At 35.1% G+C, this 26,200-nt stretch overlaps 1 protein-coding gene across 1 annotated transcript; it reads right to left on the reverse strand.

Annotated features, from left to right (window-relative positions):
* Positions 1 to 312: 312 nt before the first annotated feature.
* Positions 313 to 26,176, reverse strand: LOC144452126 (uncharacterized). Its single transcript, XM_078143150.1, has 10 exons — positions 26,047 to 26,176; positions 14,862 to 14,963; positions 12,929 to 13,867; positions 12,053 to 12,244; positions 8,059 to 8,445; positions 6,364 to 6,595; positions 6,083 to 6,153; positions 5,219 to 5,318; positions 4,618 to 4,744; positions 313 to 3,884 (listed from the first exon to the last, which is right to left on the reverse strand). The coding sequence occupies exons 2-10, from the start codon at positions 14,932 to 14,934 to the stop codon at positions 3,537 to 3,539; spliced, it is 2,469 nt and encodes an 822-aa protein (XP_077999276.1). The 5' UTR covers positions 14,935 to 14,963; positions 26,047 to 26,176; the 3' UTR covers positions 313 to 3,536.
* Positions 26,177 to 26,200: the final 24 nt, after the last annotated feature.

Raw genomic sequence — 26,200 nt, forward strand, 5'->3', positions numbered from 1 at the left:
TCCAATCAACTTTGTTGACGCATGTTTGACACCAGCTTTGGGTGAACTGAATACTATTTGCACCTGTCCACCAATGACATGTTTTTTGGTATTACTGTCGGTCAAAGTCGAACCAACAAGCGATGCTGTTATGCCTAACTTTTGACTACGTTCTACTTGGTCCATTTACCGCATTTTCTTTTGCGGTGAGTGGACCTGCGCGATCACAGAAGCAAATATATAGAGCAAGTAAAAACACCAACATGTACAGAAAGTAAAAACACCAACATGTAATATGCACAGCAAGTAAAAACATCAACAAATGTACAGCAAGTGACATTTACAACAAGTAAAACACCATTAAGTACAGCAAGTAACATGCAGAAAGTAAAACACCAACATATAACATGTACAGCAAGTAAAAACACCAACCTGAACAGCAAGTAACATGAACAGCAATTAAAGACACCACCCTGTACAGCAAGTAAAAACATCACATACAACAAGTAAAAACACCATCATGTACAGCAAGTAACATGTACAGCAAGTAAAAACATCAACATCTACAGCAAGTAAGAGTTGATTTTATTATATTGTATAAAAAATGCCACTCATTTATAAAAACATATAGTTATATAAAAATACATAAATACTGACTGGCGTGATAATTTCCAAGCTTACAAAAACTGACTAAATATTTAAAATTACAGGGTATACTTTGGTGAATGTACAAACTTTACAATAAGTACGAGTTTTCCATAGCAACCAATTTCATTTATCCATTATTGAATTCATTATTCTGGTCTGCCTATCTTTAATATATGTGAGGAAATTTTGTTAAAGCTGCATTAGGTGCAACTGGAAACTTTTTTTGTAACTGGTTACTGATAAAATGACTTGTTTGTACTATCACACACCCAGTGAATTACCCATGGGTACACAAATTTGTATAGCTGTACACAAAATATGGTATAATAAATTCAATAAAATTTGAGTTTTTGGGTCCACACCCTAAAATCTGCACTCACAATCCATATGACCACTTTAAGTCCCCTTATCAAAGACAAACACGTCTTTCCATTTGACCATTTGTATAAAATACACAGTCTAATAAACAAAACTGAAATCCACTTTTTTCTACAACAATTCATTTTGACATGATTATAAAATAAATAAAATTAGTAATAAAATACAAATAATATTATTTCATTCTTGAGGTTCTGTTAATATCTTTAATTATTAATCTGATTTCTAGCCTATTCTGTGAGAGTTAGTTGATTTAATCTAGACTCGAACAAAAAATATTTACATAGATGTTGATAGATTACCAGCATTGGTTTCAAAGTTAGTCTCCAAGTTTAAATTTCCTTCACTTGTGGAAGTGTACAGTAAATTACTTGAAGATTTTATCTTATCACAGTTGGATACTAATAAGTTGTCAATGGATTTGCCTGTCTGATGAACAACTTTATACAAGGAGTTTCTGCTTTTTCAGGGCTAAGTCTTGCTTTCTTTTCAGAGATATATACTCATCAATTTTGTGTTTGAATGAATCTGTTTTAAATACCTGCATATGTCTAAAGTAGAATTATACTATCATAGCAGCCATATCAGTCAAAAATACATCGAAGATCATAGAGCTAGTATTTCCAGAAAAGGCAACTACTAAGTGTGTACACCCTGGTGTTTACTGCTGATATTATCTCTAACTTCAACAATGTCTGTCACTGTTATAGCAAATGTAGAGACAAAGTTGGAAACCAATTCTAGTAATCTAACAATATCTAGGTAAACATTTTCATTCTACGCTACATTAAATCACAGACAGGGAAGAAATCAACTACCACCTTTTCCTGGCATATTTAGTACAAACATCAATTATTTTAATGCCACTGAGGGCGCTGTTTAGTATGGGAACAACTGGGTCGCATTCGATTAGCACAATCACAATCAAGATTTTGCATTGATAAATACCAATCACACTCATGATTGGTAATCACAGTAATCATGCACCAAACCATGATTGACGTGATTACAAGATGGCGGACAACGTAATATCATTGAGGGGATTATGAGCACATAGCTGATGGCAAGTTAGACATGTCAGAAAACATTATATAAATAAATTGTGATTGGTCAGATTGGTAATTTGTTATCATTGTAAACATTTTGATGATGTAAAATAATCTAAGAAATGTGTCAAACTTTCATGTAAGTAATCATGATTGTGATTGAGTATTTTGTATACAACCTCGTTTCCAGAAATGATGTCAGATTAATAAAAATCATGATTATGCAAATCGAACGCAACCCAGGTGACACTTTATTACTCTGCAAACAGAAAGCACAGCTATTTCATATACACTCATATTTGCATTACCGGTAGTGCCAAGACCGGACCTCTGGGAAGGAGAATGACTGTTCATGATACTTGTTGCTACAATATTGAGGTGTCACTATTCCTTTTCTTGCCACTGAGGGCACTGTTTGCTTCACACTATACTGGTAGTTAAAATATACATGTTTTACATATACTTGGGGCAGCATTACTGACTAATGTTGACCATTATATACATGTTTTGTTGTTCAGTTACAAACAACCACATTTTAAAAATATCCTAAGCTTCTAAAAAATTACAAAAATATAGGTGACAATATATCTACAAACAGTACTTGTGGAATTACAATTCTGTGACATAGTACAAATTACAATTAATATAATTAGTGGAGTAAAGCTGAACATTATTGCACAAACACACACACTGTGTTTACATCACACAATAGAAAATTCATGGTTGCACACATTATGCAGTGCTTTTTGACTAAGTACGGCATGGTGGATTGTTTTATGTAAATTTATCTATGTCATATAAAATATGATCATTCGCACATGTTATTGGAAAACGGGAAAGAAAACTAACTGGTCCAAAATATGTTATTTGAAGCCATTGATAAGAAAACAATATTTCCATTGGTAGCTGTTATGCTGGTGGATTTTAATGTCGCCATAACTCCATCCACAAGTGTGACAGGCTAGGCTATATACTTGGTAGTTGATGTTGTCATGTACATTTGTATGTTGAAAACAGTCTGATGTTATACTAGCCTTAATCATGCACAAACCAAATAACTGTCTTTGAACAGAAAATATGGTTGATATACCCTGGTCATTCTACGTCTACATTTGAATCGACCTTTGAACTGATTATGACCACTGGTGATCTCATTTTGGAGTTGAATGTGACGCTGTCACTGACCTCAGTGAAGTATGGACGAATACAGTCCATCGTATTTCTATATATACAACCAGACTACTGTATAATGTAGAAACATCATTGCTAATTAGTGTCACATATTAATTATTTTAATTAATGTCATGTTAATTTGTGTACGGTCATTATGAGTTGTTCTACAAACGTTTTGTTTTTTTACCCTAAATGATCTCACACAGCTGATTTCAGTAAAACACATGATTTATGTTAATTAAGATGATTTATGTTAATTAAGATGATTTATGTTAATTAAAATTACATAATAAATATGTTAGTACAATTTTCCTACAATTGAACAGAGCCTGCTTTCTTGATATCTAACGTTGCATAGTCACTTTTATTTTGTGTCCCGTCTAATTCTTGATGCGTTGAATTCTCTACCGAACTTGACCTCTTGAGGTTATCTGCATGACCTAAATCCATACTCGTATCGCTAGTAGGTGATGCTGGAACATCTTCTACAGGTTCACAGTATGCTGCAGGTTCCGCATATTTATTTTCTACGATGACACCATTTGGTTCTTCTTGATACGGACCTTCTGGAGTAGTCACGTTATCGTACTCGGAACTAATGCGCTGTGTTGCTGGTTTTCCTTCTGTGTTAGCAGCCTCTTGGTACACTGGGTCATCGTCCTGAGGGTGAAAACAAATTAATTTTTTCATTCAAAGTAACAATATTTGATTCCCTATGAAACTACTGTGATGTGTACACAAACTCAGATACAGTGAAATGAGTTTTATCTTCTTGATCAATGTGTGTATGTGTATGTGTGTGTGTGTGTGTATGTATGTGTGTGTGTGTGTGTGTGTGTGCGTGTGTGTGTATGTATGTATGTATGTATGTATGTATGTATGTATGTATGTATGTATGTATGTATGTATAATTATGTAATACTAACGTTGGTAAACTTTTTTGAAAGAGCCTTCCAGGGTAAGTGTTGTGATCAAAGTACTATGCAACTATTATCACTGGCATGGACCTGTAATGTCACAACTGTCTAATATAACTTCAGGTCAGTATGGAGCATACAATCCACAGGATTAACGCATTCACATAGCAAACTGGTCCTCATTTATACAGCTGGGTTGATTGGGGCATAACCCCAGCTTAAACCTTGCTTAACGACTTTGGTGATGCAGAAACAAATGACAGTGCTCAAACTGTCTACTTTGTTCAATAACTTAACTACAATAACATTGATATTTACTCAGCTATTTTGCTTATGATTAGTCAGGCCTGCACTTTGATGTGTGGATATTTCACATGGTATACATTTAGTACATGTGTAGCAAATGACAAACAGTTCATAATACACTGCAAAACACCCATTAGTTGGATATCAAAGATACATTATTGGAATCTTACCTTATTAATTTTCCTAAATGACCCTCCTTCTTTCGCTGTCATAGCAACATCATCATATGCAGGATTTGTGAAAACAGCTACATCTGGTCGACTTGAAAAATATCGAGCTTTTCTTGGTGCATGTTTTCTGTTCAAAATTGAAAGATTCATACATTCAATCCATGTTTGTGTGTGTGGTGTTATTGGAATATGAATAGCTATCAATACTATACAGGCAATACAAATACACCCCCACTACCTCCAACCTTCAACATCCAACCCCAGTGTCACCAATCGTCACCCAACCTCCACTGCCTCCAACCTTCACCCCATCTCTATTACCTCCAACCTCCACCCCATCCCCACTACAACCAATCACACCCAAATTCCAATCATCCATACTTACATTTGCACCTACAGAATATCACACATACAACCAGTATAGCAATCATTACAATAAAGGCAATACTAACACCCCCCCTCCAACCACCACCCCCCCCCCCACCCACCCCCGTACTTACCTACAGAAGATGACAAGTACAATCATTACAATACAGGCAATACTAACACCCTTCACCCCCCCCCCACCCCCCCTCCAACCACCCCCTCCTCCTGTACTTACCTACAAAATATGACAAGTACAACCAGTATAGCAATCATTACAATACAGGCAATACTAACACCAACACCGATTGATATGTTACGTTTTCTTTCTTCTTCCTCTGTACGGTGAAAAAAAAACATACAACAGAAAAATGTTACAAAAAATAAGTATTTTTTTCAACTCCCTTTTTTTCATCATATAGTATCAGATACCTGTCATATTCTACATACTGAAGTAAACTTAACCATCACTAAAGTTACTATCAACAGAATTCCAACCTGGTATTCAGACATAGTGCGATTTGATGACATAATCTAGTATATCATATGTACACTAAAATGTCCAGGACACCTGTACTACGCCATCAACTTTTCCTAACAATGCCAGATGATAATTATTAGAGCTGCACTAGCTGTAACTGAAGTATTATTTTTAAGATCAGACAACCAACAATATATTCACTGTAAATTGTTTACACCAATAATTAGACACTGTGCATGTTAATCAGTGGTCGATATTATCCACAAGTAGAACAGTAACGGGTTGAAATCATGATCATGTTGGGGGCGCTGTTTTAAGGTGTGGACCTGAAAATCGATTTGATTGTATATTATGCACCATACAATGTGTACTGCTACACAAATATGTTTACCAACAGGTGATTCAATACGGCACAGGGTGAATTAGATGAAATAAGTCATTATTTCACAAAACTGTTTAAAAGAATAAAATATTCCAGTTGCAGTTTGTGTAGCTTTAATGACATTAACATTCTACAATAGTTTTATACTAAGTATTTCCAACGTATAGAATTTCATATTTTCTGCTCCACATTTGGTTGAACAACAAAGATTTAGTCAATATAAATCGGAAATTTTGTACCTAGTTTTCTCTTCTCAGCTTGCGTCAATATCTTTTCCTCACAAGTCCTCCCAGTAAAGTTGCTATGGCAACTGTAAATGAAGAAAATAGGAAACATTTCTAGACTTACTATATCTGTAAAACATTTCAAAAATGCACAAATATGACCTCAGTATGACCCCAATGATGGCATCCTTATGCACGCAATTTTACTGCCATTTTATGTGTACACATATATAACATCATTTGTATTTGTTCTGTCATGTGTTTCCATGTAAACAAATAGTAAAGAGAAGACTTACAGACAACGCATCTCATTGGTTCCATCAATCCTCAACTGAAAACAGGTTCCACCATTATGACAATAATCAGTAGAATGTTTGGCATCACAGCGAATAAAACCCTTATCACTGGTTGGTTCGTCTCTGGGCTCGGCAGTTGTTTGTTTATCTCCGGGGTAAACACTTGTTTCTTTCTCCAAGTCAGAACTAGTTGTTGTCTGTACTGTGGTTGACTTTTCTTCCGTTGTTTTTTCTACAATTCACAAAAAAAATGAAATTTTGTAAGTGCGTAAATCATAACGTACCTGAACTTGCAGTAGTCTACACATGCGTGGGAAAATGTCTGTGTATGTGAATGACTTCAAGTCAAAAACACTAGGCTGATTACTATGACACAAGCTCATAGAATTATCAGTGCACAAATAATTGTTTTTGAAGTGATTGAATAAACTAATATCAATTTCGTTGCAGAGAGTTAACATTCTTAAAGTGGCCATATGGATGATGATTGGGTATTTATTTTCGATTTTTAAATTATAAAAACAATTTTATCACGGCTTCCTACTTGAAAAATCAATGTGAAACACAACAGATACCAAGTCTCAGTGTGGGTAACTCGATAGAGTAAAGGCAGCTAAAAAATATGTAAACAATTTGTTATTGTACGCCAAGAATTTGACATTTATTAACCTATTGCAATTTATTGAGATACAAATAAGGACTTGGTATCTGTTGTTTCCTATTGATGTTTCAAATAGGAAGCCATGGCAAAATTGTTTTATAAATTAAAAATCCAAAATGAATACCCAATCCTCATCCATATGGCCACTTTAACGTCTATAACCCCTTTTCTCATTACTATAATTGAGTATTTTTCTATTTGAAGCACAGATGAACTTGATTGAATGAATGACAGAAGTCTATAGTAAATTGTCAAAAATATCATTTTGATTAAAAGTGACCCACAAAATTAATTAAAAGTAGGAAAATGAAAAAAGATGTCATCTTCTAATACACAAATATCAAATAAGTATTCTCAATCCTAGGAATATAAGTACAAAATATGAAAATAAACTCATCAGATGTTGCAAGAAATCTACAAAATAGTGGAGTTAAAGGCCAAGGTTTTAATCCCAGGTTCACATATAGTATTATCTTATCAGTGGAATCATAGGGATTACACATAGGATTATCCTTTTCTTCTGAACATTTTCTATAACTCTGACAACTGCCAGACAACTTTTTTTTCGCAGAGAAATTTTAATCCTAATCCAAAGTGGGCTTTTCAAGAAATCTCAGCGAATGATTGCACTATACCACATAAGCTCAATAAACAAACATTGTTGCTTCATTTAGGGATGGAGGGGGTCTGGCGTCAATGTGAAATCCAAATTTCGACACAAGAATTGCACGCCTTCAATGATAATATATCAAACATATTGATGACACACTTGTGAACATTTGTTTAAGGGGGAGAGAGAGAGAGAGAGAGAGAGAGAGAGAGAGAGAGAGAGAGAGAGAGAGAGAGAGAGAGAGAGAGAGAGAGGAGAGAGAGAGAGAGAGAGAGAGAGAAAGAGAGAGAGAGAGAAAGAGAGGGAGGGAGGGAGGGAGGGAGGGAGGGAGGGAGGGAGGGAGAGAGAGAGAAAGAGAGAGGGGGGGGGGGGTTGGCCTAAATGAACAAAGTTTGTTTATTGAGCTTGTGTGATTGTCCCTTACCAGTTGTCGTTACAGCTGGTAGCTGTATCTCACTCCCAACACAAACACTGCTGTCATTAGAGTCTGGAAACTGTGAACATTCTAACTCAGCTGGCCATGAATATCCCAGCTGTCTAAGTAATGGCCCACATTGCAACTCGGCTTCCTGGCACAGAGACTGACATAGAGGCAGGAGACGTCCTGCCTCACAGCGTGGTATGAGGGCAGCACATAAAATGAGGTTTAGATCATCATGACATGGTATTCCTATGAATGGTTCATATTGCGTTACAGCATCCCTTGCTTCTTGCTGAGATTCGTGGCCGAATAAGTTAGGAAATCCAGTCTGAGTGTAAGGTAAACTCTGACAGGTTGGTATGGTAATGTCTTCACATTGCACTGATGAAACTGAAAATTAAAAATAAAAAAAAATTATTTTAATTCTTGTTTGGTTGTTTTGCAATTAATATAACACACACAGATGTACATGCACATCCACTATCTATAACAAACTATCAAATTCCTTGTGTCACGGTGTGTGTGTGTGTGTGTGTGTGTGTGTGTGTGTGTGTGTGTGTGTGTGCATATGTATGTATGTATGTGTGTGTATATGTATGTATGTATGTATGCAGGCATGCATGGTGAATGTATTGATGTAAGGATGCATGTACATTGTATATATGTGGATAATGTGTACCATGTATGTGTGTACATACATGTATGTGCACACACAGGCACTACACACACATACTACCTATACAACATGATACCACGCAGAACACTTGACATCATGCATGTAAAGTAACCAATACTTGAGATTCTATATATACATGCATGCAGATAGTATATTACTACCTGTCGTTGAAGTCAACTCTGTCATACTTGTTGTTTTAGTTGTTGGACGGATAAAAGGTGGTGGAGACAGACAAGGCTCAGAGTCCAAGCTATCATCAGGTAACGCAGAACAGTTGAGTTCTAGAGGCCAAGGAGGTCCCAGATCACGAAAAGTATCGATGCAATTAGAATACGTTGTCTGACAAAACGACTGACAGGGAGGTAAAGTCGAACCGAGCTGACAGGAAGGTACAAATGTTGAACAGAGTAACAGATGTAGATTAGGATCGCAGTCAGAAGACAGAAGGGATGAATAAAGAGTGAGATAAGATTTGGCATCTTGTTGGGAATGGTGACCGGCAAAGTTGGGAAAACCAGTCAGTAAGTAAGGCAAACCCTGACACTGTGGGATCTTTATTTCCTCACAGAAGACTGAAATGTAAATGAAGACAGAAAAACGGTGAAAGGTGACAGAAAATTTCAAGAAATAAAAACTGAGGGTCAGAGAGACTAAGAATTAAGAGAAAATGTACAGGATTCAAATATGGTGACAAGTTTCACAGTGGCTTCATACGGTGATGGTGATACAATCAAGTATAGAAAAGTGAGTAAACAGAATACTATACAAAATAATGAAACATGAAACAAACAGTTGCCTGGCTTTACAAAAATCTTACAAACACTGCTACATTTTATTGTTTGACTCAACAAAAAATCTTACTAACATTGCTACATTTTATCAGCTGACAACAAAAATCACTAACATTGCTACATTTTATTGTTTGACTCAACAAAAAATCTTACTAACATTGCTACATTTTATCGGCTGACTCAACAAAAAATCTTACTAACATTGCTACATTTTATCGGCTGACTCAACAAAAAATCTTACTAACATTGCTACACTGTATCATCTTGTGTGACAAATATCTTACCAATAGTGCTACATTGTATCGTCATGTGTGACAAATATCTTACCAACAGTGCTACATTTTCTGTTGAGCTGGATAACGTTTTGTTTCAGGTCTTGTGATTTTCATTGTATAGAAGTAAATCTGAGCTGTGTGTGTGTGTGTGTGTGTGTGTGTGTGTGTGTGTGTGTGTGTGTGTGTGTGTGTGTGTGTGTGTGTGTGTGTGTGTGTGTGTGTGTGTGTGCATTGATGCAAATAATCATTGGTACATTTGTACATATGTCACAATGCAAAATTATTGCCTGTGGATTAAATATCAAACGAGTCATGTCATACAAAATGTACCAAATGACATTGACATGTAAATGAGCTTCAATGAACAGAAGGTTGCATTGGGTGATGAGAAAAATAGGTGGTCACTGTTTTACAAGTACACAATCAGGTGACTGTACAAGGAATGGGTATTAATTGTAGTTGCATCATAAATCTGCAACCTCATTCCGTAAGTAGTTTATATTTGGGATTTTGAAACATGTAGCTCCATATGTACGTCAGTAAAGAAATGTGGTAAGGACGAGCATGAATACTTTGATAGCAACTGTCATGCACTGTTTTTTTATTATTTTTCATTCTGTTTGAAAATTAAGCTGACAGATTTATTAATGCTAAAGATTAACTTAATGGTCTCTGAAGAAAAAATAGCATTTCAAATTCAATAACAACCAATTGTAAGAAAAATTAGATAAAACAAGGTGAATTATAAACAGAATTGATTTCAAGGTGTGACTTTGTTGACAGGAAAGTTTGCAGTGCATACAGCAAATATATGCACAAAGGTTTCTTTGAATGAAAGAAGAATGATTGTATGTTAGAATTTGGCTAAAATTAGATGTAGTACATGTACATCACTTTTGAACAAAAGCTTTTCATAGGAATTTTGGACAATGTTTTGACTGCAGACAGCAGGAACACTTTTTGTCTCACACTTTGTTTCTGTTGAAAATTTTGTTGTCTTAAATTTTTAAATTTTGAAGGGATGATTAAAGTTGAACAAGCCCAATTAACTCTGTGTTTGAAAAGTATTAATGCAGGCAACATAATTATCAGTTATTCATATGTTTTGTTGCATATTTATCATATCATTTGCACAATTACCATATACTTTGCATATGTTATATCATTTGCATATACTCACCAATGCATTGAGGTAAAGCATGACTCCATGACCCATCATTGCATGTAATGATATGCGCTCCAGCTAATTCATAGCCACGATTGCATTCAAATGTAACAATGGTGTAAGCTTTGTAACTGGGTGTCCCAAGCTGGGAACCATGGGCTGGAAGACCAGGATCAGTGCAATCAGCTAAAAAGTGGAAGCAAGAGAAAGAATGGCAAGAGCTCAGACAAGAAATATAGGAAATTGTTATAGAGTTTAACCATAGAAAAACAAAAGTAATTTAATGAGAACTGCATTATAGTATTTCGCTTCATAGCATTGAAAGTGATGACAGCTAAGAAATGTTAAGATCTGGCGATGAATTGTGAATCACACTAAAGAATGTCGAGTTTTTTAATTAAAAAACTAACCTTTGCTGTGATTGAACCAATTTTAGTCTCTGTAAGACCATAATACTGACTAAGGACGGTTGGATTCAGGAAAATTATTATGAATGCTACTAATTTTTAGCTTTCCATGAAAATCTCAAATTCTGACTCTAACCTGATGAGTTTGCTAGAAACCTTTCCCTGATGTATAAACTTGTTCTAAGCTTGAGCCCCATCTCCCCATCAAACAAATTTTAATAAAGTTCTTAAAATCTCTCCAAATTTTGCCAGTTAGAAGTTTGTGCCTGGTCCTTTTGAAATAATAAAAGAAATTTTGGGGTTCACCATTTTGATTTCAAGGAAACCGACTATCTATTATTTTCCCACCATATTCAGCGACCATACTGGCATAACTTTACTGGCATAACATTCTGACCTCTATTTCAAAAATTGTATGATGACCCTTGAGTTTCTAAATTCATTTCAACTGAGAATTGGTTGGAGTTTTATCGAACAAAGTAACAGCAAAAAGTTTAAATAGTTTATTTCCGATTTGCATTCCATTTTAAACACCCTGGATTTGACCAACTATGAGGTCTCTCTGGAAATTCTAATGACCTTGATGAGAGCATCCTCGACTATGGACTTTTGATAATTTGGTTTGACAAATACAGTTGTATGATCTTGATAAATCTAATGAAGAAGTACTTTGTTGGTCTTACCTATACACTGTGGTACTGGCAGTGACCAAGTTCCATCCGACTGACATGTTGACACTGGAGATCCGATTAGACTGTATCCTGTATCGCATCCAAATGCCACCATACCACCATCAGGTACTGGGTACCGGTATGTACCGCCTCCAATTATTATATTCGTAAAGCCACCAGCTGGAATACCGGGATCTGGACAACCTGATAAATATAATACAAAGTACATTTCTCGATTTATCTCACGTTTCTTTCCTTTCTGATAGTAACACGGTCTATATCTATCTAGGTTCAATTTTGTATAAAATACACATTCAGTGACAGCTATATTAAAAGGGAAAACCAGTCAGGGAAATAAAGGCATTATCATGAACTATGTGTTCTAGACAGTCATTTCATAATTTTACATCACTTTCATTACACATGATTTCAGAAAAACACCAATTTGAACTTCTGCCTCACTTTGGGATATCTGCTATGTGTCACATGGGAGTCAGAATAATTGCAAATTCAATAGGTGAACAATGAATATTCATGGTAGTCACTGCAAGTAATAAGCACTAAGGAGTCACTTAGGGCTAAGATCACACGGCAGCACATGAAGCAGGCAACAAAATTTAACTAAAAAACCGAGATTCCTAAAAATTGTCTGATCTGAAACAAAGTTAACAGAATTGATAAAAATGCAAAAACCTTTGCTGTAAAACATTGATATTTTAAGTCGGCTATAGTACTCAAAAATCATGGCCCTCAGGTACAAAATTTACCTCTGATCATCACACCTAGTGGCCAAACTCAATAATCTTTTGTCTTTCTGATGACCACAATATGATGTATCATGGACCAACACTCTTTCATATTTACATATTTATAACTTTAATCACTTACCAGACTGAACAGTTGTGGCTGGTGTAGAAGTTGTTGTTTCAGCTATAGACTGTGTTGAAAAAGTCAAAGAAACATGACTGGTTGGTGTTGTCGTTTCTGCATCATGTATTCCAAGACAAACATCAGGGTCCTCAGAATCTGGGAAATTATTACAGTTGAGATATGCTGGCCATTCAAAACTATATGTTCTCAGGACATCTCCACATTTATCATATGTGTCTTGACAGAAGGATCGGCAGGGTTTCAAGACTTCATTGTCAATACACTGTGGGTGGAACACCGCACACAGAAATAGTGGCCAGTTAGGAGAACAGTCAAGAAGAAATAAAAGTGAGATTTCCTGAAGCTGTTCCTCAGCTACAACACTATTCTGGCCACCATCGATAAAGTTCGGGTAACCCGCTTGATTGTAAGGTACACGACTTTGACATAAGTCACTCGTGAGTGGTTCGCAGACATTTTGTTCGGTCTCATTTGAGGGCGCTGTTACACTCTGCACTTCAGTTATTACAGAACTGGTCGTACTGTCTTCTCCTGTAGATGGAGGACTCTCGACTGTTGTCATAACTTCAACAGTGCCAAAACAAACTTCAGGATCATCCGAATCCGGAAAGAGAGAACATGAAAGCTCAGATGGCCATTGAAAACCAAATTGTTCCATTTCTGAGTAACATCCATTGTATGAGGATTGACAGATTGACCGGCAAGGAGGCCGTTTTCCTAAGGAATCACATGGTGGATGGTACACAGCACATAAGAACTCTACAAGATATACAGAACATTGTATTTGTACCAATGGAGAAAACTGGTGAAGTTCCAAATTTGCGTCATCGCTATTTGTATGACCAACATAGTTGGGGTATGCAGTCTGATTATAAGTGACATCATCTTCGCATAAATATCCAACCAGTGGTTCACAGATAGGAGGTACAGCTGTTCCTGGTAAGGTCAAAGGTCAAGAAAGATAACACGTCATGTATGAAATCTACAAAAAAAGCTTCTAACTATAATATAGTTTTCAATGAGAAATTGAAAGTGGATTTGTAAATACTAATAAAAAGCCACAACTCTTTACACCTCCACTCACACAGTCTAGTTCCTATACAGTATCATTACCATTTACACCTCCACTCACAGTCTAGTTCCTATACAGTATCATTACCATTTACACCTCCACTCACAGTCTAGTTCCTATACAGTATCATTACCATTTACACCTCCACTCACAGTCTAGTTCCTATACTATATAGTATCATTACCATTTACACCTCCACTCACAGTCTAGTTCCTACACAAGTATCGTTACCATTTACACCTCCGCTCACAATATAGTCAATGTTGTTACTCTAGAAGTCCTGAGATGCATGAGATGAAATTTAAAATTCATCCACAGCCACCCACACAGTCATTAACATCATGTCTTTGTTAATCAATCACAAAATTCTAACCAATAACACAGTCCCTCATAAAGTTAGTATTTATTGGGGCAGTTCCATAATGTCCAAATATGATATATTTGTCAGCTCAGGATGTTACTTATACACTGTTTACATCATTATAACAGTTGGGGTTCACTGATTGGATGAACAACTTTTTGTGCTGATTGAGGGACTTTGACTTGATGTGGTTTAGTTAGAAACTACATTGGCATTCAGACTATAGCAAATACAACTCAGTGTGAAAGTGTCCTGGTATATTTCCTTGATCATTGTCATATATACAATGTATGTACATCTGACCCATAGCCTACACAACTACATTTGCAAGTGATAATTCTTGATCTATTCAATAACGACTTATAAATGCCTGGAAGTGATTACTTGTGTATAGGCAGAGACCAAAACAAAAACATAAACATTTTTAAAATAAAAATAACAAGACATTATTTTATAAAGATCAAATAACTAGCAATCTGATTGTTGTTGTTTCTTACCTCCACTGAAATGCACCTTCAGGTAAAATACACTGATTACATAAGTTACCATGGTAACACATCTTGAATTCATCTTCTATAATACACAATTACAAAATAAATCTGGAACAGAATAGAGAGTTATAAATAAGTACTGACTTACTGATACAAGTTCAGAATAAGAATGGTTTCCAGCTATTAATATTATGAAGCAAGAGCAGTTTACATCTGATTCATACACTTCATATACTGCATGATAAATTATTACCTGTCCTCATCCCCTCCAACCCCTTAAGCCAATGAAAATGTGTAAAGTAAACTCACCATGGCAAACCCCTTACAGGGGAACACCATTCCAAGAAAAACAGGTATTTTCATCAACTTTGGGTTTTGGAGAGTTTTAATATTTCATGATTTCAGGTAATAATTTTTGCATGATTGCCATGGAAACATCAAATTGAAACTGTATTTCACCTACGGTTGCTTTATGGGACTTAGCAGACATGCATATTTATTAGATGCACACTCAATATTCCTGACTCCTAAGTGCTTATTACCTTTAGATAAACAGTCACGAATATTCATTGTGCATCTAATACATATGTATGTCTGCTAATTCCCATGATGCAATGGTGGCCCAGTGTGAGAACAATAGAGGTGCAATAGAGTTCCAATTTGGTGTTTCCATGGCAATCATGCAAAATCTATGTTATATGAAATCATGAAATGACTCCAGAACCCAAAATTTATGAAAATAGATCTAGTTCATGGAGTGGTGTTCCCCTTTAAGTCATACATATTCTCTGACTGCAGAATAAACTATAGAATACCATAATTGTCATTGCAGAAGTTTAAATTATCAAAAATATGGAAATATTTAATGCTAATATCATACGTTTAATCATATTTAAAATGTTAAAATCATAAATAAGTAAACACATGTTGCCTTTGCACCTAGAAAATAAATCCGAAAATAAAATTTTCTGTTCAAATGCATACAACTTGGCTTGCAGGTCATAGAAGGCAGAGTTAGGTTCTTCATCTTCTGATAAACAAGTCAGGCTTGTGATTGCATTCAGAGATGAAATTACATCCAACATGCTGTCTCACGTCAAAACTATGACAATTATTGTGACCACTGTACTCAAATTTCACCGTTCACGGCTTTGACGAGACACTCTCTGTTTTAGAAATATATTTGCAGTATCATAAGTAGACAGCTATGTCAATCTTTACATACACAAAGGTCACGGCCAATTTAGTATACTGTAGTTCAATAAACGCCATACAGTTTTCAGCCCTGGTCTAACCTGCAATCATGCTAACACCAATAGAAATATGCCAAAGGATACTAAATACTAGTATACAGTGAAAGAAAAAATACCTACATTGCATTGCTGTAATAATTGTAGCGTTGATTACCGTCGCAATAAATGTAACTTTTTTACAAGTATTTTTTTTTGCATTTTTCATAATTTTTCTTGTCTTTTCTTTCATGTGTCAAAGTTTGCAAAAATACTGTCAGTATAACTGCTATGGTCACCATAACTACCATATCTATAAGTTTAGACATTTAAAATCCTCTTTCTCCCAACTTGTACTTAAATGTGTACAAACAAATACCCCAAGGGAGAAAGGGAATTTAAACTGTACCTTGTACAATGTATTAAGAAGCAGGATACAGATACAGATACATTCATGCCTTGCAGTGTTTTATGCTGCACTTCCACAAACTTACAGCCACAAAGAACACAACAAGTACTCATTGAAATAGCCTCATTGAAATAGCCTCAGTATGCTACACTTGCACTCAAGTGTCATACAGATCAATCTGATTAAAATCTGATGTGGTGAAAGTGGCTAGACTTTATTTACCTCTATTTCAATTACTTTTGTACTGTCAATTTTGTTCCGGGTGATTGCCGTCACAGAAGTCGGCGATCACCCGGAACAAAACAAACTGACACAAACTGATCAAAATAGAGGTAAATAAAGACATCTAGTTGCTTTCACCACATCAGATTTGCCAATATTTTTTCTTCTTTATACTCATGACCTAAGGGTGTTGTCACTACAAGTCGACAAAGGCCCCTTAGTGGGGAATCTAAGCATTCTGTCCTATGTCAAGAAGTTATGACTACTATATACATACACACATTATTTTATATCAAAAACACATTTCATTATTGAGTAATATAGTAACTTATCACATTCACACCAAGCTAAAAGAATGTAAAACTTTGCGTCATGATCTTAAACATTTCAAAATTCAAATATAAATAGCGAACAATGTTTTTTTGAAATGTCTCCTAAAAACTTACTTCCCACATGGTTCATACACTGCAGTTACTTCATATTATAATGTTAATAAATCAGAATTATGGCTGTACTATTATTTCCATTAAAAAAAAATTTGCATTCTGACCTTTGACATTGTTTACGGTTTCGACAGCATCTCCTGAGAGTTAGAAATTCCCTTTTGTACAACGTAATTTATTGTATATACTACGTGGCCAAAATACAAATCTGAACATTATGTACATACATGTATGGTACAATAGATATAACGTCACAGGCTCAAATAATACTGTCTGCCTCTTTTCTCAAGGAGAGTGCACAGAACAAAACTGCAGCCAGTCTTTGCAATATATCATTTTCTTCAGAAAACATTATCTCTATAAACTTTGCATAAGTAGGAGGGGTTAAAAATAATGAGGGAATGTACTTTCTACGATATTGATAAAACAGCTGACATTTGTAAGAAAATGAAACATTATCCTCTATCACACAATTTCAGACTTTTCATAATCAATAATAAAATGTGACTCATTACCACAATTTTTTATTGGATATTGCCAGCTTTGATCATTATGAATATTTGTAGAAATATCTCATCCAAAATAAGTCAATCTCTCAAAATAAAGATGTCATAACTTCTGTCTGAAAAAATAGGTTTCGAGCTAGCAAGTCTAAAACTAAATAAGGCCTCCCCATCACATGATAGCGATTAGATGGATTAAATACCTGTACCAGTTCTATACCCTACAGTGTTGTTTATAGTATTTTGTCAATTTTTTACAACTATTGAAATTTCAATAAAACATTAATTTTCCCAATATATGCATGCCTTGTATTTACAGTACTACATGTACTGTACACATTTGAAATTGATCACGCTGTCTGAAAAATTAGAACTATTAGAAAAGGTGGGGGGGGGGGGGGGTTGATTGAGAAAAGATTGTATGATGATTAAGAATACACGGTGATAAATCCCTCGTTTCAGAGAATAATAATATTATGACTTCTATTACTCATATTTAAAATATTTATATCATTGCAATATGTTTTACATATCAAAGACGCCTCCTTAAATATCAAATATCAGGATTAGTTTGTGCATGTGGTTGTAGATAAAGGTTAAACCTAACAGCAAATTTATCACATGCAATGTAAGGTTGAGAAATCTGCTTCATGCAAAACAACAATCTACAGTTCTATAACCACTTTTGTGACTGGGCTGGTTTCGAACTAAGTAAGCCTTCCTCATATGATAGCAATTGGGTGTGTTAATGCCTGACCAGTTCTATGTAAATTAAAATACCACGCTCCATGGAGCTCAATGGCTGCACTAACGCCACCACACCAGCATGATATAGCAACAGTAACTGGAAGGGTTGATGTCCAGTATACTGCAAAGTAACACTGGGCTGACACTAACACCTCACCAGCATGTGTTAGCAACTGGAAATTTTGACGTCCAGCATGAAGCAACATACATTGCAGCACTGAGCTGACACTAACACCTCACGAGCAAGTTTTAGTAACTGGAAGAGTGAATGCCAGTATCAGCCCTAAAGGATAACTCAGTGTAAATACTGGACTGGCACTAACACCACACGTGACACCAGCAACCGGAAAGGTTAACGCCTGCACCAGCTCCTACATGTATGTTTACACCACATTAGCTTAGAGCTAAACACTTGGCTGGCACTAACACCACATCAGCATGTGTTATCAACTCAAAGGGTCAATGCATGCACTAGGATATCCCGGTATCAATACTATAGGAAGACAATGAAGTAGGAAATCAAAAATAGATTCTATACTATACTGTAATACCCACCCTTTGTCATCAATTATTATGTGAGCTACTTTTACAATCCATTCAATTAAATTATCTGTTGTCTATTTCTTTTATTGCGTTATTATCAAAGCACATTATACATTTGTAGCTGTAACTACATTACCTTGTAGGTTGGGTTAGGAGAAACAAACACAAGAAATAGCCTTATGAAAATAGTACAAGTCACTGAAAATTGTGACAAAATGTGTTGTAGCCAAACTGATTACACTTGATTTTATTAATAGGGAACTTGCAAACCCGCCATGTTGAATGTTGCATCATGGGAAATGTGATTATAAACACTAATCAGATAGTATTGTAAACTATATTGTTACATTGTTTATAACCACCAATAATCAATTCATGTTTACCCTGACCAGTGTTGAAGGTTTATTTCATCGGTAGCTCCAGATAAGATATTATGATAACCACCGATACTCCCATAGTCCTTTGTGTCTGAGCATGCTCAGTCTGGATTGCAAGTTCTCTATTGGAGAAGTATTTAATTAAATTTCCTCTCTTTTGACAGAAATCACTTTTTAGTTCATGTTCATGAAGAGCTATTTCAAATCACCTTTCCTTCAAGTTACGTGTGGCTTGAATAGTTACCATTTCAGTATTGGAAGATATCCTGTCACCAAACGTCATCAGGACATTTGATTCTCAAACAAAAATCATAATTCTGTACTCATTCAAATTTCAATCAATGATGCAATCAATTTGATTTTCTATCAGCCACTATAATTATTGCGCTTAGATGTAGAGATCAAGCACCCCTCCCTCCCTCCCTCTCCTACCTCCCCTCAATTGTACATTTAATACAAAACTTGTCACAAAACCTACCTTGGAAAACCTGGAATGGTAGTGTTGACTTTTCAGCACCTCACAAACCAGAATCAAGTAAAATGAACCAGAGTTGTATAATTTGAGGTTTGCGTCTATTTTCAGGATCAGATCTGAAAATTCTCGACTAATTACCGATGATAGCCAGTCAAACAAGGAATACCTAATACCTAATACCATGAAGACTACAGGAAATGGTCCTACATCACACCTAATTTTATGAATATGATGAAAACGTCAGAACCAATTTTGCGGAGATCTTCAATCTGATTCTGATTACGAAAGCAATTTGTACCAGTATACGTTTAAAAGTGAAGACTACTAGACTGACAGATCAGCCGTTGTGGGCGTGGTCTAATCTCCCTTTCCTCAAATATTATGGCAGGCTGATAATCCCAGACCAATAACGTCATTGCAGGCAGTCTACAACTCGACCGACTTTCAAAAAACTTGAAATTTATACCCATTATCACTCACGTACACTTCAACCTATGCTAGGAAGCAAATGATTTTTATGGAATTTCACCTTGTTGACAGGTTGATATAAAAACAAGCTGTGTAATCTCACAGCCACTTCAACAAGATTGTTACCATGTAAAGAGATTGATAACCTATGTATCTACATGTAAAAATGTCTACATACTTGAAGTGAGATACATGTTGCTTGACATGATAAAATGTTATGTGTTTAATAATATCTCCCTGTACCTCTTACAGTGTATATGATCAAAGAACGAGATGTATGTAGAATGTATTGTACACCCACGTATTTTCATTACAAGAAAATTTTGTGATTTTTTCCAACAAAAATATTTTGCAACAATCTTCAGTTACATGTAGTTCTCAGACTACTGTTTACTAAATACCAGACTGGTACATTGTATTTATATACAAGTAGGCATTTTAGTCACTACTTATTTTTGCGTTCTATGTTTTCCAGCGAAATTAGCAAAAATAAATCTGTATCTAATTTCCAGGTTTACAGTAATATGTCGAGTCCACATATCTCGTACATTGTACTTGATCAAAAAATGAGACATATGAATGTACGTATGAATGACATGAATGTATGAATGACAAAGAAAGAAAATAAGATACATGTACGCAGAATGATATTTGCAGAATCAACTTTGGAAATCAGGATAAAATTCAAATTCATCTGTCAACAAATGTTGAAAATCTGAATAATTTTCGAAGTCTCTCAACTGTCAAAAGAAATGTTATGTATAATGTACATGTATGTGAAATGTAAGCAAATTATCTACTCATCATATGCAACATAGCCTTGCCGAGATATAATTGGTTCAAAATTTGTGTAAATATATGAAACGTTACAAGTACAAATTATCAAAGAGAATCATTAAATCATTATATATCTCACAATACAGTCTCTCAGAGATGTCATTATCTGAAATTAGAAAAAAAAACTTAAATGTCACTGCCTCAAGAGAAATGTTTCTAGGACGATGTACAATGTACAAAGTATTTTAAATCCCATAAATACAACCCCACTGAGACGGTATTACTGAAAATTGGAGTGAGATTTGAACAAATCCCTAAATCCCTAAATGTCACTGACTCAAGAGAAATGTTTGTTCCATGTATGACATCAAAAAAAAAATCATTTGAAGTCTCACAATACAGCCTCACTTAGACAGTGTTATTGGAAAACTGATTAAGATTTTGAAAATTTTTGAAATTCCAAATGTCATAAGTTGATGACTAAAGAGAAATTTTACATGTCTTATGGCAAAAAATAATTTTAAATTTCATAATACAGCCTCACCTAGACAGCATTGTTGGAAAACTAAGTAAGATTTGAAAGAAATTCCAAATGTCATAAGTCGATGACTCAAGAGAAATGTTACATACAAAATAAAAACGTTATTACATTATAAACCATTGACTTTCCGTACAGTCATACTGTGGGTATTGTTGAATATAAACAACTCTATTTCCTTTTTGACAATTTTTGAAATTGTAAATCAAAGCACATTAGTGAGGATAAATACAACACTCCTGTATGTTTTCATACCATCTCTGTCAATATTTTCAATAGAGTTGTCATTACAGGAACTCACACAGGGGGCAATTCTAAAGGAGTGCCTCTATTTCAATACATATTTCATCTTCAGTGTATTTTTTCTAGGAGTAAATCTTCCCCATTTTATTTATGATTATATGTAATTATTATATTTCTGCACTACACAGTGTAACAGTAAAAAAGGTTTCATTGTTTAAGAGCATTAGTCTGGTTTCCATGGTAACATGTCAATGTGCCAACTGAATATAATGTCGCATATGAATCTTGCTATAGAAGCCATGTACATGTTATCGCTTAATAATCAATTAAGATACATGGTTGCCATGGTAATATCTGTTTCTCAAGATATTCATATTTTACAGCACTGATATTCAGGAAGTGTCTTATTCACTCTGGTAAATATAATTAACGAAGATGCATCATCGTTGCCATGGTAATCTCTGATTCTCAAGATATACATTTCAGTACTGATACTTAATGAAGCATTTTATTGACTACAGTAGCTGCAACCTATTTAGTCTCAGAAATCTAAACTCAACAATTTTTGTAATTAACAAAGACGCAAACTGTTGCCATGGTAATCTCTGATTCTCAAGATATACATTTCAGTACTGATATTAATAAAGAAGCATTTTGTTGACTCCACGGTGCCTAAACACTATAATTAGTCTAACAAACTCATATTCATCAATTTGCTACAATCTTGACTGGTAGCTGACAGCTGTATTTCCTCTTAATATGACAGGGGGCACACAATGGTCAGACCTTTCCAACTAAATGAACAATAATACTCATATAACTTTTCTTTAGTATAGCAACGTTGTTATTTGTGTGTTTCCCATGACCCAATTAACCTTGCTTTTTTGTTCCAACAATTTTTCTTTTAAATTTAAAAAAAAATCTACAGAAATATATCTAAACATCATATGTATGAAACAAACTTTTCATTAGTTGTAAATCACTTGGCCATCATTGTGACAAAAATGATGAAAATGACAGACTAGAACATTTTTTACATTTTTCCCACTGTTCAGCAACAAGTATTGTAAAATACTAACGTGTACAAATACTTGCCAGTGTGTGTTGTCATGAGAATCATATTGACCTCTGACCTTCAGCTAGCAAGGTCAAAGATCAGTCAAACAAATTATGCAGTCACCCTGGCATGTCCTTGACAGAGTGAAGGATAGGGTGATAAAATCCAACTTAATTTTCATTTCACGGTTTTTGCTTCAAAAAATGTGTAGAAGATATAAAATTTTAGATTCAAAACAACTTGTATGTTTGTACAAATGTAATTTAAAGTGAGAAATCTATTCTAAATTGAAAACTAAACTTTACTATAACCAGTAAAACAAAAGTTAACATTCAAAATCGAGATCACAGATGTTTGAATTTTAGTCCAGGGCTTGTGCACATGGATGGTAAAACTTAAAAGAATCAAATTCATGTACATGTAATTGTAAAATTTACAATTTTCTTGGGTTCCAAGTGATTGGCAGATCTTAAAAGAATTAAGCTGATATATTTTAATACCATATCTTGAAGTATGATACAAATTTTGATACTTTTATTAATATTGTTTCCCATGAAAATCTTACAATTAAAACAGGAAATAAGTGACTACCGGTGTTTGATTTTATATTTTAAAGGTACATGTGACAGCACAGAATACAACCAAGTTGCAAAATTTCTCTTATAAAAAAATGTTTTGCACCTGTTTTAATTACAAAGCATAAAGTTAAAAAGAATCTGCAACAGAAAAGGATATTTTCTATTGAGCTAGAATAATTTATTCTATGAAGCCTGGACATATTTTAGAAAATATAATTGTGGCTGTGTTTTTGTTAAGGACAGAAAGTAGATAAAATCTACCGGGGTTCCGCAGTCATTATTTTACCGGGATTTCCAAACAAAATTATGGTAGATTGTAATTTGTATTGGAAACCATGCAACTTTTACCACTTTTCCCCTTTGTGTTACCGGGGTTCCCCAACCTTCGCAAAATCACCGTGTAGGTAATATGCTATAGTTTCCAGAAAAAAACTTGCCAATTTTATGGTCTGGTGTTCTAGCTTGGATATATATATATTTATAAATGATCTGTCCCTGACCTGAGACCATGAAATGAGGGACTGCACCCTGACCAAACTCTTAAATTTCATTTCATGTACAATAAAAAAATCTATGTTATTGGAGTGGGGAGAAGATATGCTGACAACATTTCGAGTAAATTAGCCTCAGCCATTACATGTAGATATTGTTTTTGAGGTAATGAAACACAAAATATTAGTGTTTTTTGCTGATGTTTGGGAACCATGGTAACAGAGGGGTGAAATCTGGCAGTAGTGTAGATTTTCATATTTATTCTTGACAAGAACTCTGTACCTAGGGAGAGTATTGAGTATGTTACCTATGGCTATAAGTATAAGTTGTTTATGAAACTAGATATAGGACACTGGTAATCCAGCCTTTGGTTTACTCATAGACCCTCCACCAACCTTGGTGGAGGGTCTATGGTTTACTAAGATAGCCTCAAACTAAATACATTGTTTTTCAAAGTGGTAGATTACACAAGTGGAGGATGAGATGTGCCATTCTGATTGCCCTGTGATCAACATAGTGTAAACATTGGAAGTGCTAAAACAGCACTAAATAAACTAGTTTTCAGAGACACCTCCCTACTGAGACTATAACTAAACCAACACCATTCAATAGCTTATCACTGGTGCATCAACATGTTGCAACAATAGTTTTAGTTTGTGTCTATCCACAGACAAGGATTTGTGGGGGGGGGGGGGGGGTTGTTTTGGAAGGACCATAATATTAGGTCTAACTAGATTTAAACTGAACACCTACCATAGTCTTTGATTTGAAGAGGAGAACCCAGTACATGAAAACTACTTTGCTTTAGTTTTATCACCCTCATCCTATTTCAAGTAGTATGAAACTGTAACAACAGAGCAACCCCAAAATGATTTACACTATTGATATACTGTACTTTTTCCTTATTGTGACATTGACCATTTACACAGCAGATTTTGTCCAGTATCTATGCAACAACTTATTTCAGAGTAGAGAACTACACGACAGGAAGTATTACAGCTGTATCTACAACTTATATTCTTTTATAACATATCAACTTACATTTAATAAGGTCACTGGCCAATTGATATTCATGTTATTAATCACACAACAAAAATGTCTTCCAACACCCTGAAAAAAATTACAACCCATGTAATCATTTTCTCTCCTTTGCTCTGATTACATTTATTTGTTACCTGACCACTTTACGATTATTTCAAAAATTAAGAAACAAAATGTCCAGGATGCCTGTGTTGACTGTTCCTTGATATATTAATAATTTAATTCCAACATCATCTGACACCGACATTGACATAAAAATACATTTTACAACTGTTTTCACTGAACCATTGGCGCTCCATGGCGAGTACTTTCACTCGAAAAAAGCTGTTTGGGATTACCATACTAGTTTCTTGCTACATATTACATACGTTTTCCATATCCAGAACTTTCCACAACTCCAGAATGAGCAAGGCCGATGGAAAATTATAAATTGAAAACCACATGCACAACGACGAACGAAGCTTCGGCATATCAATGAACATTTACACTTGTTTATCAGCAAGAGGTCGTGTAAATCAAATAACATGGTATGTTTGTATGTCTGTTATCTATAAAACAAATTTGGGGTGTACTGTTACACCAATACTAATAGCAGTACGCATTGTACGTAAATAGTGATTTTTTTGCAAGGCCTACAAGTTCACATACGTCAGTGACTTTTGTAGGACTTAGTCAACAACATCGCAATACGGCCAAGCACATGGGCCAAGGGAGGTCCTATGATAGACGTTCACCGACAATAACATGGATATAAAAACGTCCCGACGCACGAGAAATTGATAAAAGTTATACATGTACCTGATGGTAAGATTTCTGGGTATGGGTTGGTTTACAAGAGCTCTATTTTATGTAATGTTTCTACTTCGTACACGTAATTACTCATGTCAGAAATATCCTATTCTTCATTTCAAATTTTCATACAAATCAACACCATGACTAAACCAACTATCCCTTTCGAAAGTCGCTACCAGCATCAGCAGTAGTGTACCACACAACGGTAACAACATGATTCTTAAATCTTCGAGAACTCTTCAAAAGAGGACACTTACCTGTCATGAAGGCACAGTGAATGGACGGATTCCGACTTGTTTGGGAAGTGTCGGATATTCACGGTTCAAACCCAGCGACGTGCAATCCTGGAAAAGTGAAATGAAAAGCCTATGACAAGGGAGGCGGCCCGGTCGGTGTGAGATGGTCTTGGAA

Source organism: Glandiceps talaboti, chromosome 22 (genome assembly GCF_964340395.1).
Source record: "Glandiceps talaboti chromosome 22, keGlaTala1.1, whole genome shotgun sequence".
NCBI classification, from domain to species: domain Eukaryota; kingdom Metazoa; phylum Hemichordata; class Enteropneusta; family Spengelidae; genus Glandiceps; species Glandiceps talaboti.